Here is a 19,016-nt window from a genome sequence, read left to right on the forward strand (position 1 = left end):
GAGCAGTATAGCACCTTTAAAGACAGTCTTTAGCTGCTGTAAGTATCCTTAATTAGTTAACTGCTTAGTCTTAGGAGAGTATGAGGAATACATCTACTCTTTCCAGATGTTATTTGGACAGTCAGCACAGTTGATTGTATAGTTGCATGATGTCATTGCTGTAGCTTAACGCACAGGTTGATCCTAATAATAAGAGGCTCAATACGTCTGAAAATAATGAAGGAATGGTCTTTGAAACTTTCAGAGAAAGAAGAAAATGTGAACACACTGTTCTTATGTATCACAACACAGAACAGTGGGGACTCTGTTCACATCCTTGGTCAATCAGACCATGTCAAATGCATAATGATGCATTTATTTGTTTATTTTTTCCATTTACATTTCTTTTTTTCCTCTCCCTTTGGCTACGGGGGAAGGGCGGGGAGGTACACATGCACAACCGGTTGTGGTATGGTTTTGGCATAGATGTGTTATTCATGTTCAAACATTGTGGTTATCACAATCCATATTCATACTTGTAGAAAGGCTTTCTGTGTGCATAGAAACATCGTATCCCCACTATCATTTTCCCACTATTAGCAGCCTCAGAGACAAAAAGCTGTGGTTGTGTCTGACTGGGCTAGATGATTAAGTTTTTATGTATCCATATGGAAGGATCCTCCATCCACACATGGCTCTCCCATTTATTATGTATTGTTAGTTTCTTCTGGCCTTTGAGGCCTTTTGGGGAATCACACTGTGTTCTGGCGCTGGCTTTGCAAGAACTTATTATGGCCTGCTGATATAGCTGTCTTTTGCCTAGTTTCATAAAACCTTTCCTGTTGAGAACAGAGCGGACAGCAAGGCTGATGGAGATCCATATTCTTCTGTCTTCAAATGTTAGGTTTAGCCCTAGGTGGGTGTTGTAAGGGTCTGGGTAAGGCCATACAAATTCAAATAATGCAAACTGAATGGAAGTTATGCAAAGTGCCGTTTGTATAGTGGGCCATAACGTGTGTGTTCAGTCTTGATAGATCTGTGATGAGGCCACCAGTACCTTTCATCCTAATGGATACCAGCTGACCAATCAAAGTACAGAGACATGGCCACAGATAAGACCATTGGAGCAGGGGAAATTCTGGTAAAGTGCTCACAAAAGGGGACCCCCTCTCTTCCTATTCTACCCCTCCCCCTCATTGCTGCTATCAGCAATCAGCCTGGGTTAATAGTCAGAGCCCAAGGCTGGTTGATTGAGGCCAGCTACACATCCGACAGGACGGAACCCCAAGTTGGGTCACAAAAAAGACCCCAGCCATTCACATTGAGTTTTCTGCCTCATCAAAATGTACATACTTCATTTCAGGAGGCAAAATGTGTTTTATGATTTTTCAGAAGATGAGAAACTGAAAGCTAAAGGGAATCCTGATGATACTGCACCCTGACTCAAGCTGGCCTTTTAACTTTTTGGCAGTCTACTATTTTATGCCTAAAGATCTAAGAAAGGCACTTAAGGCTAATACTCTCTGTGGAAAGTGAATCACAGTTTGACTCTTGAACTCTGAGTTAAATTGTATGACTGAATGCTTTATTAAACTTGTCCAACCAGATCACTGTAAATTGGACCTGGGTCAGAAGCTACAAACAGCTGTTGTGGTCCTCACCAGGTGGCCACACTTTCAGACTTCTTTCTTGTTATCGTGCTCTTTGACTGCAAAGCGAAAAAGTATTAATGTTAATGGTGCTGGAAGGAGATGACTGAAGCACTATTGTAATCACCCAGCAATCTTTGCAACATTCTGCAGCTGGGTTGGTTCAGAGAAAGAGTCTTAAGCCGAAAGAGTATGGACATTGATCAACATCTTGAAAGAACACTGACACACAATTGCTCACGTATGCAATAGAGGTTGCACATGTGCATTGTCTCCTTTTTTTTGTCCTTTTTTTCTATCTTGGATTTTGCTTTATTTGCTTTGCCAGGAAAAAAATACCATGAAAACTGTTTCCTTGTCTGCATTTTCTTGTATGTGTGCATTCATAGTCAATTGATATGTATGAATGCAGTGAAAGGTTTCTGTTGAAATGGCCTTTGGGAGGCAGGAATGTGTGTGAGAAGAGGGGAGGCTGTCTACCTGTCAAATGTGTCAGTGCTATGTGCTGCTCCCATTGCCTGAACCTAGCCTGACACTAGTGATAATAATCACACAGACTGAGTAAAATATGTGACTTTTCCACAATGTATGTTCGGAAAAGCCATAAATCCTAATAAACTCACAAAATTAAACTGCAAACATGCATTCTTGTTTGTACTGGTATAAAGTATGAAGATTTCATGTATATAAATGTTTTTTCTTGGACTTTCATAGTTTTAATCTAAGTACCACTAGCCACAATTGTATTTTATTTTTCATATGCTTTATGGTAATGAACCTTCCATTTAGGTTGTATGATGTTTTTTTTTTTCATTTTTACATGAGAGGAAAAATGAGTAGCATAAGACTTAACGAAATAATAAGGAAGATAAGTTATGTAGGTGTACATTAAAATAATTTTTTACCAATTTTGACATAATTTTGGCCCAAAAATAATAGACAGAAAGCTTTTACTCAAATGTACCACTGTGTCAATAATAACAACTTTTACATGAGGGTCTATTGAGTTGTTTTTCCAAGGGTTTACCTTATTATTTCTTTAATTTCTTTAATTCAGGACCAATCTTATGTCACTGAATCAATATAAATTATGTTTTATTGTCAGAATGGCACAATTAAAGAGATTTACCTGTACCTTGTTTAATTGTGTTTAGTGTGATTTTTTTCTACTGTTGTGCATAATTGTCAAAGGAAAAAGGAGAATCCTAAAAAAATGTTCAATATTACACCTGATAAATCAGTAAATAAAAAAAAAATTAAAAAAGGCTAGCAGCTGAAGAAGTAATTTATTTAAAATTCAGTTCCTTTTAATTCCTTAAACTGAGTTTGCAATTTGAAAAGAAATTAATAAAAATTTGTTGCCAACATAATTTTCTTTTATTTTTATTAGGTCTTCTTTTCATCCTCCTCTTCTGGACACCAATCGATGAGATAATACAAAATTGGTACCCAAGATATTTGATAGGTTTTTTAATCTGCAATCAAGCAGAAAAGCATGTCCTTTCATGCTATAGGTGTGTCACTTTAAACATTTACTTTCCCAAACAACCCATTAGTTTATAGTATTTCACAATTACTAATTCATAATGCTCCCTTTTTATACATTGTCTGTATCTTTGCAATAAGGTGTTTTGATAGGTTTACCTGATTATGAGTTAGATTTGGTTTGTCAGATACATTGGTCTGTGAGATGAAGACGAAAAAAATAAAAAATACAAACCCAAAATTTTGGTTGATTTGTGTGACTGAGGGCAATATTTGATGAGACATGGTCGAAGTTGATTATTGTGCCAATGACTGCTAACTGCCACATGGAGGCGCCAACTTACACAGTATAGCCTCCTGGCACTTGTTTGTTTTAAGTTGTGTGTTTTTTTTTTAGTGGATATAAGATGGGTAAAAGACACAGGTTGATGAAGCAAGGCCCTGAATTTCATGCATTTCCTTTCCTCTTTAGGACTGAACAATATCAACTTACATACTATGGGGAAAAAAAAAAATCTGTGCAGGGCTTTATAACTGAAATTATGCATTTCTATTTGCAGAACATTATTTCCATTAGCTGGCCTTTCAAACTAATTTAATGTTTTGACTTTGTCATTAATTTCTGCTGGTAAAGACACGTTTTTACTGTGTATCAGTGAGTCCACTGTCACTGACCCCTCTGTGTTCAAGTGTCCACTAACATAAAAATTGATGCCAGGATCTCTGGGTAATTTTTTTAGTCGCTGACAAGAAAATGCTTCCCTGACACAGTTACCAATTATTTTTTGCACTTTTTATTAGTCCAAAAGATATCTAAAATGAAAAAGCTATTGGATACTCACGGCGGTCACTCTCTGTACTGGCTCTTTTTTTGTTTTGCAGAAAATGATTCATTTTGCAGCTACAGAGTTTTTCTTTTTGTTTGGATGGCAGACAGAAGGGTCGGACAAATTTGTAGTTCTGCTTAGGGAAAAGGCTGCTTTTAGACCACAGTTTGTTCATTTTGTTATGTCTGTGTTTTTTTGTTGTTTTTATTTTCCCAAACACTGCGTCTGATATCTCCTACCCCCTAAATTATATCGTTTTTGATAACCATGATAGATATAGAAACGTGATATAAAAGTTAGCAGCGGAGTTGTAATCCTATTAAGGAAAACATTCAAATTTTTAAATAACTGTAACTTTACATCAATATAGCTTAGATGTTATTTGCGACTTAAAACTTGTTTCCTTAAAAGCTTAATAATACATGTCAGTTTGTTTTCATTTTTATAAATAGGGTGAATTATCCCCTATTTATATCGGATCACACAAATGGACTCGACAATACTGACAGTGTGAAAGAGATCTTTACATATGCTACATTTCTTCTTCAGGTTAAATCTTCCTTTTTTGGTTTGTACCGTTGGTCTTCTAATGACACATGAGTACAAGAGACTGTTTCAGCACTTCCCACTCAACACAGTTTTTTTCTTTTTTAAATCTAAATATAAGAAACATTTCTCATGATCTCTGGATGGTCAGGGTTTGGATTTTTAGATATTTTCCCTGCTGTCATTAGGTAATTAATTGTTGTAAGTAAATTTTCCTAGATTTTCATAGTTTATTATTCATGCTTTACCTCTTGATTTACTTAAGTGATAAGATAAATTCTTGTATTACTATTCAGCTAGGTTTTTTCCTTGCGTTTCTCTCCGTCTGCTCCTTCTCATTTGATCCTTTCCCTCAGCTCCCCCGCTCCATCGGTCTCAGCTGTTCCTCATCTCCTCCTGATTACATTCACCTGTTTGCCATGCCTTCTCTGCACTCTCCCTTGGTATATATTGCCCTCTGGTTGTCTATGTCCTAGCTGGTTTCTTCTGTTTGATTTCCTTATTCTCTTATGCTTTTCCTCATGTTCCATTGTCTCTGTTAATGTGTCTTTTGTCGTCACCAGTTTTCTCCGCCAGTTTGTGCCTTGAACTGTTTCCCCAGTGTCCCCTCTTAAGCTTTTTTAGTTAAGACTGACTTAGCTTTTACTCAGTTCTACACTCAGGTCCTCCCTCTTTACAACATAACAGGTATTTATTTCTCTTTTTCCACCTTGCATGTACACATTATGAATTTTTGGACAACTTTGTTAATATTTCCTTTTTTAACAACACCTATGTTGTTAAAGCTTGAGTAGCCATACTCTCATTGCTTACACCAGATACCAGTTTTTAGCTAGGGTTAGGGCATTTAAGAACAACAGGCACTTTTACAAAGTAGGGCTGGATACCAAATAAAGACACACCCTAAGATAGACACCATCTTGGCGTGATACCAAGTTGCCGTATGTATAAAAACCTTTTTCAGGGATCTTTTCTATTTTTTTTGACTCCAGTGAGGACTTCTAGACATTGAGTCTAACACTGTTATACTATACTATTTCTCAGCTAAACTTAGATTAAATTATGTTAAAGTTTGAGTCCTGTTTAAGAGTCATTCACTTTAGGAAGTGTTACTTAAAATGTTATTGCGAGAGTGTTCCCTTACACTTCACTCTAACACCTTCCACTAGGAGACCCAAGATATCAGGGTATGTCCAGCTTGCTCATAAAGGTCCAATGTCCTGCACGTTTTGATTCAGGTGCTTCCACATCCAAATCAAATGGCTGTATTACCTCTTCATGCAGTCATTTTTTCCAGAGTCCTGCTAATGAAGTGATTATTTGAATCATGTGTGTTGAAGCTGAGAAACATCTGAAAAGTGCAATACTTTAAGGATTAGAACCAAGGGCCCTACAATATTCCATTCAAGCTGAAATGGAGGATATAGTGGCACGTTCAAAATCCTACAGCTGTACACAGAACCATAAAAAGTTGGTTATCTTGGGTAAAAAGTTGTAAAAATGGGTCTACAAAGGAATGAAATAGCAAAAAGACAAAATTATGAGGGCCCTGCCAAAGCTTCCTGTCAAAAGGCAATCATTGACCTATATTTTCATGAAGTTGGATAGGCATTTGAATAAGAGGAGTTGTTAATGCCAACCCTGACCCATTTTTACAACTTTTTACCCAAGAGCGATCCTTGGGACCGTAACTCACCCAGCCAATGAGATACTGAAGGTCGCTGTGCTGTCGATGAAGGACAAATTATTTTCCTGACAAAAAATAGCATGTGTCTATCGATATCCAGTAAGGTCAAAAGGGGTCTAGAAGGAGGGCTAAAGGGACTAGAAAACAAAGGCTTGAGCAGAGAAACATGTAAAAAAAAGTATGAATCTTCCATCTTGGTCCCTGGTCAAGACGTAAAGAGATGGGGCTGAGAAAAGGGACAATATAACAGGCACAAATAAACCTCAAAGCAAGAAAGTTTCTTATTGAAAGCCTTGAGATTGATGTCACTTGTTGAGAGCCAAACCTCCTTACCTGGTCCAAGGTGTAAACACTGTGCACCTGAAATACATAGCGGTGAACTACCTGCGGGGCTCACGGAAATCACTGCATTCTCTGTGAATGCACCATAACACTGAGAAATCAACACTGAATAAATGTTTTCATTTCAGGTTCATGACGTCGCTAACATATGACTTTCATAATGAATGTTGATTCAACCGGTGGAAATTGACTGACAACTGGTACTTACAGACTTAAATAAGTTTTGGTTGAATTTCACTTGCCATCTGTGTAGCTTGATGGCCTGAAATGTAAATATTTCATCATGAAAATGCATTTTTTTCTTATCATACTCTATACCTTAAACTGCTCTCCACTTTTTAGCTCAATGTGCTCCTCTTCCAGTGACTACCAGACTCACTAACGGTGTCAGTAGCTAGTGCATTGTAGTTACCATAGCGATGGTTGGTGCTGATGATGGCGCGCATCACATTGCCCAAACCCTGGAGCTACTGTTTTATTAAACAGTCATGCTACTTTTGTCTCTTCAAATATAAAACACCTCAAAGTTTTTTTTTTGGGGAGACCAAGATCATCGTCCTATAGGCAGTTTCGGTTTAAATTATTTTTGGTTATATATCACAACTTAAACAATAAAAAATACTAATAAAATACAGAGGACCTCAGTCCTCAATGGTATTTACGGCCCTGGTAGCCTCTGCAGCCTCTCCTCCCTGAGAGGTGACATTATTATTGCAGTGATTGTTAAAAATTGGTTTGGCAAAAGGAGTACCTAAAAACTTGCTGGGTGTGCAGCTGGTAGGACTCCAGACCTACAGGCTTTGTCCAGTTTCTCTCACAGTCAACAAAGTGGCAGACCATCATAAGTTTACACCAGGTTTAAGGTGACATTTGTTACCATCCATCCATTCATCAACTGCTTGTCTGTCAGTCACAAGGGGGTGTTTCCTATCTCCAATAGTCTATGGGTAAAAGGCGGGGTACATTTTGGACAGAATGCCAATCCATCAAAGGACAACATTTGTTACTCATCCATCCATCTTCTAATACTTGTCTATCATGGTAGGGGGGTGGCTGGTGCCTGTTTCAATAGTTCTAAAGGCAAAAGGCAGTGTACACCATGGACAGGTTGCAAGTCCGTCTCAAGTCAACATTGCCCATTTTCTAAAATCTTGATTGCTAATCTTAAAACAGCCTGTTCCAAAGAATGCCACAAAATTTTAGGTTAAATAATAATACATCAGCTGTGCTGTGCCTATTACAAATTTGCTTACAGAATTGCATTGATAGCCAACTTTTGTCCTCTGAATTCTGAAAATGTACCATTTGACTCGAATTCAGCTTCTACAATATCTGTCAATTTCAAGGCCAGTTGAAGGCAACTGTAAATCATCACTCATACGTTAAGAAGAACCTGGTCTGGTCCCATCAGCCACTTAGATAAACTTATCAGAGTGAAAACATGGAGTCTGTGAAACTTTAGGGTGCTGTGTGCTTGTGTGGGGGGATGACTGAGACTCACGTCATGTTTCCTCTGGAGGTTAGAAATTCATGAGCCAGACAATCCACACCACAGTTCTTGGTTTGAAAGCTGCTTATCGTAGGTGGTCTGCTCCAGTGGGAGGTGGGTTTGGTTGGAGAGTAGGATGACATATGCTCCACAGTTTGGTGATAAAGGCCTTTAAATGCACACACAAGAATGTCAAAGGAGAAAAAACATGAATACAGTCCAAGGAAGCTTCATGTACTAAGAGATAAAATGAATGACTGGTGTCTTTGATAAAAGTGGAAAAAAAAATCCCAGTTTTCCTGGCTTCTTGCCCCTTCAGTAAAAGCAGTTTTTAAGTTAAAAGTTTTAAATCATAATTGGAATTTTGTACCCTCTTTCCCATATCCACAATTCCAAAGGCTGATCTTTGTGAAGAAGCAAAAGCTTTAACTTATATTTAACTTTTTAAATTTTTTTTCTGCAAAATTTCACTGAAGGCCAAGGGATGTGGCTAAACATTTCAACAAGGGGTTGCTACTTTGTGAATCAGGCCAAAGCAAACTCAAAGCTGGTGAAGAATGTAATCATTTATCTAAGGACCAGGGGTGACATGCTCAATTTGTTCCAAAATAGGTCTCTGTGGTGCCCACAAGGAGATAGAGAAAGCATGTGCATAAGTAAATGTGTAGGACAAGTTTTGTTAAGCTTCTGGACTACAACCAGAGGCCAGAGAAAAGATACAGTATTTTGTTTATTTAAAATTCCCCTTTGTTTAAAGCTCATGGAGCTAAGCATGTGGAAGTGTAGGGTCTTCTTTTGGTATTTACGAGTGCTTGCTGCCATGGAAGTTGAGTGGATTTTTGCTTATCTTAGATTCAGATTAATCCAGTAAAACTAGCACTTCAAAAGAACAAAACATGAAAGAACTACTAAGGAAATCCATTCTTTCTCATAGCGTCTAGCGTAGAGCCCCATCTGAAATGCCCCTGGTAATTGCAAATTACTGGGTATTTTATCGGATTCTGGTAGTGTGAAGCTTTCCCATCATTCCCTAAAGGCTTTTATGTCCCTATCGGTTGTGTACCAACCTACCAGAGCCTGTAGCTTGGTTGTTTAATGACTGCCATTAACATATCAAGATCTGCCAATGGGTGCTGGATGCTTTTTCCCACCCCTCCTACAACTTTCTCTGGATTGCCAAAATTGAAAAGGCTCCTTGAAGTCTTCATTTAGGCCCTTTAGGGAGCAAAGAACATTAAGGTCTAATTGGATTTGTTCGCATATTCGCTGTGTGGACATTATCTTACCATGTACCCATGACTATGCATCTTCCCTTTGGGTCATTGCTTATCTGTTAAAACTCTAAATAATAAAATATGAATAAAATAAAATTTGATTCACTTACATTGTCTGTTCCGAACATTGACTAATCTTAGTTTTGATAGTAGGTTGATGGCAATTTGTCTAAATGAAACTACACACAGTTGAAAAAAATAAACGCTGGTTTATGAATCTCAAGTAATCCATCAACTCTTAGTTTTTTTGTTTTCATGAGGAAAATATTTATGCAGATTTTAAAGAACATATTTATGCAGATTTCAAAGGAATCACCATGAACTATCAGCAGAGATCTCATCCCTTTGAAACTAATTTGTAGACCTTAGCAGCCTCATTGCATGGTTTTGTCTTCGAGCCTGGCTGCATCTGTTAGCATTTTGTTTGGTTTAGCTCAGAGCTCTCTGTGTGCTCCTGTGTGTGTGTCCATTTGAGCTTACATTCTGTTTACCAGATGTGCAACAGATAAAGGCTGTTGAATGGTACACTGTGTATTACACCATCACCACTTTAGCAATATGGGGTTAACAATGGTAATAAAGATGCAAAGACGGTGTCCTTGCCATGAACATGGCAGATTCTAAGTTTAAATAAAACTCAACAAAATTCATAACAAAACTATTGTTTGGTATTTTCTTGAAGTCACATTGTCAGAATGACACTGCAGAATGACAATATATGGCAAGCAACAGTATCACAAGAATAAAAAAAACAAAAAAGACAAGCACAATTGTGTAAAAGATGAAAAAATATTATAATGCCACTGTCCAATTACTTTGTGGTGAAAAGATATATATATCTTTTCATCAATCATCTTCTGCTTGTTGCAGCAGCCTCAATTTAGGAACCCAAACTTATATCTAGGGATCCAGGTGTCCAGCGGTCATCCTTTCCAGATGCCTGACTCACCTGAGGGCGCAGCAGCTCTATTCCAAGTCAATCCCAGATAGACGGACATCTCACCTTGTCTCAACGTGAAAGTCCAGTTACCCTGTGGAGAAAACTCCTTTTAGCCATCTGTATCCACAGTTTCATTCTTTTAGTTTACATCTTGTTATGATTAAATAGAGTTGTGAGGACATAAGCATTTTCAGTTAACCTTTAAGGTGTTGGGCCATAATGAAAAAAATCATCTCTGTGCTGGGATCATTTTGATTCATTTTGTGGCACCATATGTTTTTTAGTTAGGTATGTAATGAAAATACCTTATCATGATTCGTTCAATCTCAGTGACTGTTATCTACTTTTTTCCATGATTAAATCTTTTTCTGTTCCTTCATCTCTGTCCTTTTCTCTCCAGATTGAGAACCTGATGGAGCAGTTAAAGGATAAGGACAAACAGCTGGTTGGATTGAGAGAAAGGGTTCAGGGCCTTCAAACTGACTCAAGTAACACAGACACAGCCCTGGCTACCCTGGAAGAGGCTTTATCAGAAAAGGTATGAGGGGGACAAGGGGTTGGCAGGGCAATGCTATATTTGCATATTTAATTTTTGTTGTATTATAAGAAAGTTCACTTGTCTGGGAAATAATCAATATTGGTCCCCTTTTCATAATACAGACTTAGCCTATAGCAAAGTGTGAGATTAGATAATGTTATCGCTAAGTTTGATTCACAGTTATGAACAAATTGTAATGAATGTTTTTATGCTTTAGTGTTCTGTTATGGCAAAATGTCTTTACATAACAGATTTAAAATTTCCCCTGCTTTTTGCCAGATTATATTTAGCAGACATTTTCCAGAATATTAAATCATTGAGGGAAATAATCATTTTAATGCAAAAATACAGTAACTTTTGTATTAATGTTATATGCACAAAATAGACATCAAGCTAGTGAGTAGATTGGCATAGGATTTAAAGTAAAGAAAACAAACCTACACCACCTATAGCTGGGTTTCTGTTGTAAACATTCCTGAATTTGTTTGCTGACAACTTGGATGAGCATCTGGTGTCTATAAAGTCTTACCTCAACAGGAGTGAGGCATTTTTTACCAAATTAAACCAATTGCTTTTGCATAGCTCCCTAGTAGACACACAGTAAAAAAGTTTAAGCAATTAAACTCCTTTATCAGTTTTTATTTTTTGTCATATTGATTAGTTTATTTTTTATGAGCCTTCTAATACTTTTTGATGAGGGAGGAGTCACTGTTTCCTTCAGATGAAAATGGGATGAATATGATGTTACTTTGTTCTGACTATTATATAGCAGATGTTTCATTCCTGTCTTGAAATAATAATAATAAAAAAAAAAAATCATTGAACTCACTAGCTTGATGTCAGACTGTTTCCATCCTTCTTCTGTGCTCCACATTTTTCATACTAGCATTTCTAAAGGATTGGGTTTGTTTTCTTCAGGCTATAAAAAGTTTCCATTTTCACATTTGTACTCTAAGCTGAAAGATGATTACTGGTGTGTTATTTATTTGCTTTAGACTTCCTTGGTGAGACAGATGTGTACAGTATGTCCAACCAGTAAGCTTACTCACCAATAGAATAAACCTTTGGTGGATTTTTGATATTTTTGCATTAGTAATTATTTTGTAAGACTTGCTATGTCCTTCCAACTTTACTGTACAGTTAAAATAATCAATAAATCAGAATCAACTTTATCAGCTAAGATTGTATGCACTAACAAAATAATTCAACTTTTTTTCCCCATTGCTTACATAGTACTCTACTGTATAAATCCAGTGTGTAGAAAACACTTAAATTACTGTTTTAGTGCTTCCAATAACAGAACACCCTACCAGTGTGTTAATATTTAATTAGTAGAGAACAACAACACATGTGATATTCACATTTAAATAAATAAAAAAAAATACCCAGTGTTTTTTTTAGAGTTGAAAGAATTTTGATTTTTAATATTGCAGCCAGTGTTGACTCCATTTTATTAGAAGTCTCTGTGTGGTAGACCAACTCAAAGTAACACATAGCTATGAAGTGGGGGGGAAAAAAAAAGAAAGCATGGTTTTGGAAATTGAAACAAAAAATGAAAATATCAAAAGGTTTATTTTTTTTTATTAATGCAACTAAATATATTTATCAAAGCTAATTGCATTTAGAATTTAAAAAGTTCACAAACTGTTTCCTTTCTGCTGTGTTGGGTGAGTATAAATGCAACTCTTTTTTGGTGGTTTCAGTGTTTTGCTAAAGGACTTTAGTGAACAAACAGCATAATGGAAACCAGGCAACACACCAAACAGATCAGGAATGAAGTTTTTGAGAATTTGTCTAAAACTTGGTTAACTTGTATTGCAACATTCAAAACTTTAAACATATTACATTGCACTGTTCAGTTCATCAGCTGAAAACAGAAAGTGTTGGACACATCTGCAAAGCCATAACAGAGTTGCCTTACTATGCAGACAGCTGTGGCAAAGAAGGCTTTCATTTAGAAAGCAGCCAAAAGCAACATGGTAACTCTGATTACGTGGCTAAACCGGTTACATCCACAAATCTGGTGAGACGACTATTAGCAGTGGACTCCATAATCTGGTCTTTATGAGAGGGGAGAAGAAGAATGGTACTGCCTAAGGAAAGCTGTAATAAGTATAATTAGATTTTTTTTTTCACAGACCAAATGAGAAATAAAACCAACAAATGGAGGAAGGTAAACTGCTGAAATAGGAAAAACGATACACGTTTTCAGTTCAGGCATAATGCTCACTGTAAAAAACAGCTAATACTGCATTTCACTTTGAATAATCAAATGCCTGGTGGTGGCAGCATCATGTTTTAGTTATACCTTCTTTTTGGAGGTACAGTAAAATCTGATCTGGCATAATGCAGATTGGTACATGTAGACCGTATCAATCTGGAAAGCCTCATGTAGAACCTGCTCCTAAAATAGAGAGACATTCAATACAATTCTTCGACCTGAGTGGATATCTGCCTCCCTTGTCGAGCTTTTAACCAATCACAGCTGACGTATTACATTCTTGACTTGCTTAACAACTAGTAGAGTTAATGATAAATCAAAATCTTACAGAACCAAATCCCTGTTCTGCCTTTGGACCTCTGAGCCTGCCTGTCCCCGTTCTGATCTGTTTTCTTGACCTGTCTTCGGACTCCTCCTGGATCTCTGCCTGTCTTTGTTCTGAACGTGGAACTATTTTCCAACTCCATCTGGATTTCCCCTCCGCACCTTTTTTGATCTCTGATTTCTTGGCTCTCACTACTGAGCACGTCACTGACACCGGCTTTGGCTTTACACCCTGGATCGTCTGCTCGGTTCTGATCTCCTGCGGGTTCTCCGACCTCTGATGCATCAGCGTCTGGAACACTCTGGGCAGCGCCCACTGCATCGTGTTTGTAGCCGAAAGGCTGGAACCAACCTCACCCTCTGGGCTCGAAATGAACTATAAGACCAGAAGGCTAGGCTTACAAGTTCCTAATCCGCTTCTAGAGAGAAGCGGTCATTGACCTGTTGTCTCCCACAGTTTCCTGCAGTAGATGCCGATGATGTTCACTGCAGTTCTATTTCAAATAAACATTTTCAGAAATCTGTTTGTCAGCCTCAGATACTGGATGCTATCGTTCTGAGCCTGACAGAATGTGTACTGGAGCCTCTCACAAAATACAAAATTACCTAATTTATGCTATTACTGAAATTATGGGAGAATAGATAGAAACGGAGATAAAAAAAAAAAATGCACAATTTGTTACTGTAATGATGGATGAAACAACAGACGTTGGTAATGCTGCATAGCTCGCACTACATAACATAATTTGTCAAGGTGCGTTTTATCAAATACAGTATTAGAATGAAACTGGTGGCAAGCAAGCCTATTACATTACTGCTCTTATTTCATGTTTACTTTAGGAATATGGATGTTTGGATAAAGTTTTAGTGCAGTGTTATGATAGTGCTGCTGTAAAGGCATCTGGACTAAATGGAGTGCAAGTGAAAGTTAAGGACAGGGCACCTATGACCTTATTCATTCACTGCAATGCACATCATCTTAATACTGGTCAAAGAAGCCTCAAAGCTTAAAGAATGCAAATTATTTTTAATTTGTTTGACAACCTGAATGGCCTTGCTGCATTCTGAAGATCTCCAAACCGCATTCAGCTACTGGATGATATCAGCAAGTGGCGTCTTCCACATGTTGCACCAACAGTAGGGTGGCAATAGACATAGAGATTAGTGAATGCAGTCCATAAGAAGAATATTGTGCTAAAGGAGTTGTTTGATCACTTACTGGAACATCATGATGAGTATGATAAGGAAATTGTGCTTTGTACAGATTAATTTGATAAGTGCCTGGATGATTTTGAGTTTTGTTTTTTGCTGATGGGCTTTTTGAGCATGTTGATGTGCTCTTTGGAAAGCTTCAAACCAAAACACTAGATATACAATTCTGCATAGCAATTCAAGTTTTCATCCTAAAGAGGAAAACTAATACTATATCTAAGATGGCTAAAACAACACTGCCCAGCAGGGACAGAGTGAGGAGATCAGAAGAGCTAACAAGAGTCTGGCTACTAAGAGTCTAAGAAGATACAGAAAATGTTCGCCCTGGAAGATTTAAAAGAAGAAGAAATATTGGAATATTTATTTACCTTACAAAGAGAAATTTCCCTGACATAAACATGTGGAGAAGATTGTTGGGGCCCCTTTTTCGATGAAAGAGAAATCCACAATGGTTAAAGAAATAACTTGAATCGGACACAAGTAATAATTTCAGCTATTTGGTACGGGTCATTATCCTGTTGAAAGAACCATGACTTGCGACTAAGACCAGATTTCTGACACTGGGCACCACATTTCTTTCTATAATCCTTTGATCATGTTGAGATTTCATTGTACCTTGCAGAGAGATTCGAGACACCCTGTGCCGGGCAAACCAAAGCAACCCTAGAATATAATAGTTTCCTTTATGTTATTCATTAAAGACAGTGTTCTTTTCTTGATGTGCTTTATTTTTTGGTCAGTGAACATCTATTGTGCTTGGCAAGAAGTGCCATTTTTGTCTCATCTGTCCATAGGATATTATCCCAGAAGTCTGGCAAAATCCAATCTGTTTTTTTTAGGTAATATGCTTTTAACAATGATTTCTTCTTAGCTCTTTTCCTATTAAGTTGACTTTAGCTCAAACTTTGATGGATGGTGCAATCTGACACTGATTTATCTTGAGTTTGGAACTCCCCTTTAATCAATGAAACAAGATTTTTATAACATACATCTACTTGGCAATATCTAATTTCAACATACAAAATCAAATTGTTATGCCGGGGACATTGCTAATGCTGTGTTTGTTGCACATTTTGATTCCTTGTTGACAGAGTAAGGGGACTAAAAATATATAATCTGATATAAAAAAACAAACAGATATTGAGTTGTGAAAATTAATATTTCACTGTGGAAAAAGTAAAATACACCAGCTCAGGTATTGTTGCATTTTAAGAAAAATCAATGCTTTTGAGAATTTCTATTTGAAAATATTTTGAAAACCTAGATTTATTTTCATTCTACCATTCACAATGATATGCTGTGTGTGAGTCTGTTTCTTGAAAGTTAGTAGTACAGTGAACAGTGTTGTTAAAATATGTTAGTGCAATGCATAGTTTTGCTGTACTTTGCCTTTAAGCACTTTTTGCCTATTTTTACAGTTTATATAGTAATATTCTTTTGTACTGTTTTGAGTGGCTTTATGCTAGTTCTAAGTAGACTAACAAGGGTGGGAAACAAATTGAACAAATTATTCAATTGTATATTGGTAGGTAAATAACTATAGTTAATTTTGCTTTTACGTAAATTTCTATAAAACTGTGCTATTTTACAGTTGGATCAACTAAATCAAGAGTCTCTGGTTTATTTACAGAAACATGTCCTTGTATATGTTTTGGCTTTGTTTGAAATGAATAGAAGATGCAACACAAATCTGTTTTCATATGGATTTTTCTCTCTGCTAACCTTTGTTTGTGTTGCCGATGGACTTTGAAATGAACAGCATAATGGTGCAATAAACTGTAAACCCCTTTTCTGCGTCAGCCACTCTCCTTACCCAAAAACCACTTCAGATGCAGCCTACATATAATTCAACTGTGACGAGAAGAACATGGGCAAGTTTTTCAGAGTTTGAGGTCAGCACAGGGTGTGTGTAATGTGTTTACAAGGGCAAGTGTGTGTGTTGCTAATCACAAACTCGGTCACAAACCTGCTCCTGGAGCCAGTTGCTGGCCACAGCACTGTGGTTCTAATTAACAGGCTGGGGCATTGTGTTTACAGCTAGCCCTACGTGTTAGTGGATGTGTGTTTTGTGTTGACTTTTCTCAGATGTAATGTTTTTGATTTATTTTGTTTGCAGGATCCAAATAAGACAGCTCACTGAGACATACTTTATTAACACACACTGGTCTTTTTCTCTAACCCCTTAAATAGAGATATTTACAGCAATAATGTGAGTGAAACACCCAGGATTTCAAAAACAGTGGTCTCCATCACATCCAGTCTACACTGCTGTACCATGACTTATTCATTTATATATATTAGACTTAGACAGATTAAAGTCTAAGTCATATATACACACTATACATATATATATATATATATATATATATATATATATATATATATATAGTTATGTGTATGATCACTGAAAACATGAATACTCTCCCTACTCTCCCATTTTTGACATGCTCCAGCAAAGCAAATCCATCCATTGGGCACCATTATGCTATGTTGATTTACAGAGGACATGACCTGCAATTTGACATACTTGCAAAATTAACAATGAAGACGAGCAAACAGAAGAAATAGTCTTGTAAACACAAAAATTAAACTAGCAAACACTAAAATGAGGCTAATTCACACGCAGACAAAATGCAAGCAATGCTGCATTAGAGAAATGCTGCAATCACAGTAAATGCATAACAGCAATGTTAAAATGACCTACAAATACAAAATCCACTGCGTAGACTGCTAAAAAAAATTCAAGTAAAAACATAAAAAACACACTGATAATAAATTTCTAATGCTTTTGTGAAAAAGGAATAAGACGACAGGGGGAAATTATTGGCAGTAAACTAGACAATAAATGATTGGTTCTGAAGGAGGGACCACGGACCAGTTCTCTGCACTTATGATATCTGGCTGAGTTTTTTGGTGACTTTGGATGTTGGTGGTGCTCTCTCACTCATGGTAGCATGAGACTGACTCTAAAATCCATACAAGTGGCTCAGGTATCAATATACCAGCTTATCCAGGATGGCACATCAATGGGAGCTGTGGCAAGAGGTTTTGCTGAATCAGATTGAGGACATCTGGCACATCTTGTCTACAACATAAGGAGAATGCTCTGGCATTGTAGAAACGTCATACAGGCACATGGAGCCAATGCACAATACAGAGCCTCAGGACTGAAGCTGAAGGATTTTAGCCTGTTTTCTTGTCCGGTATTATTTGTGATTATGATCGCCTCCCCCTAGTAGTATGGGGCACTTCTGATATGTGAAGCTAGTTTGCAACCTTTCTAAACTTAACTTTAAAAAAATATATATATATTTTTTTGTGGCTCATTTCTTTTGCATGTGTAATCTGTGTTTGTGTGTCAGCATCACTTCTACATTTGCAGCAGGTTTAATGTTTGGAACATTTTTGCAATAACTTTGCACCTTGTTGCTCTTTATGTTCTGTAATTGCAACAGTCATTTACTGCAGCACGTTTCCTTGGCATCTGTTTTTTTTTGTTGTTGTTGTTGTTGGTTAGTCCATTGTTTTGTTTGTGTCTAATTTTTTTGTGCCGCTGATTGTCCGCGGAGCGTTAGCATTACAAAATCTACCAAGCACCCTATTCCGCAAGTGTTTCAGAGAGTATCATCTCGGAGCGGATGGACTCAGATCATAGGGGGAGTTTATTACACACAAGCAGTATATATATATGTAGGCTTTATATATATATATATATATATATATATATATATATATATATATATATATATATATATATATATATATATATATAGATAGTTGTAAATTTGATACAACTGGTATCTGGCATGCCTGCTCTTTATCCGTTCAACTTACCTCTCAGCCCATGCCTTTTTCCTTTTTGGTGTAATCTTTATAAAACAGGGGAGTGTTTTTTTTTTTTCCTTGAAAAATATACATTTCACAGTCCAGATGTATTTGCTTGGCAATTATGTATTTGCATCATGTTTGCACCCATTGACCAACTTATTGTACACTCCATTTATTAAGTCATCAGTGAGATGCTTTCCCACATTTATTTGTTGGTTTTTGGTATGTCTCTCAATATTGATCATCTGGGACAGGAATGTGATTTTAGAAAACATTGCACACATTTTTATGTAGAAATTAAATTGGCTTATGAACTTTTTTTTATGTCCTCATCTGTCATTACAATGACCAGTACAGTTTCACACTTAGAGAAATTGAATGTTTAAGAGAAATTCTGATGCAATTTGTCTATAAATCCCAGCCTCACCATCTGCATTAACACTTCCTCTGCATCCCAAATGTGCATACTCTTTACCATTTGCCAAAATAGGCATAAGGGATCACTTAATTTAATGCCAGGTCTATTGTTTATAGATCAGAACCCTTGCGTGGAATGTGGCATATGCAAATTTCAGGCCTAGTTTTGTGCATGCGCAGCCTTAATGAATGACACCCCAAATATTTTTTCAATAAATATTTATTTCTCTGAAATCTTTAACCTGTTTTCCTTTGTTC

General features: G+C 36.9%; 1 protein-coding gene across 1 annotated transcript in view; it reads left to right on the forward strand.

Annotated features, from left to right (window-relative positions):
• Positions 1–19,016, forward strand: part of LOC107087027 (ERC protein 2-like) — a 206,592-nt gene that overhangs the window by 51,788 nt on the left and 135,788 nt on the right. The window contains exon 9 of the mRNA XM_015378362.1: positions 10,619–10,756. Within this exon, the coding sequence (XP_015233848.1) occupies positions 10,619–10,756 (138 nt within the window). The remainder of the gene's footprint in view (positions 1–10,618; positions 10,757–19,016) is intronic.

The sequence above is a fragment of the Cyprinodon variegatus genome, unplaced genomic scaffold (genome assembly GCF_000732505.1).
Source record: "Cyprinodon variegatus isolate N-32 unplaced genomic scaffold, C_variegatus-1.0 Scaffold171, whole genome shotgun sequence".
In the NCBI taxonomy this organism is placed as follows: Eukaryota; Metazoa; Chordata; class Actinopteri; order Cyprinodontiformes; family Cyprinodontidae; genus Cyprinodon; species Cyprinodon variegatus.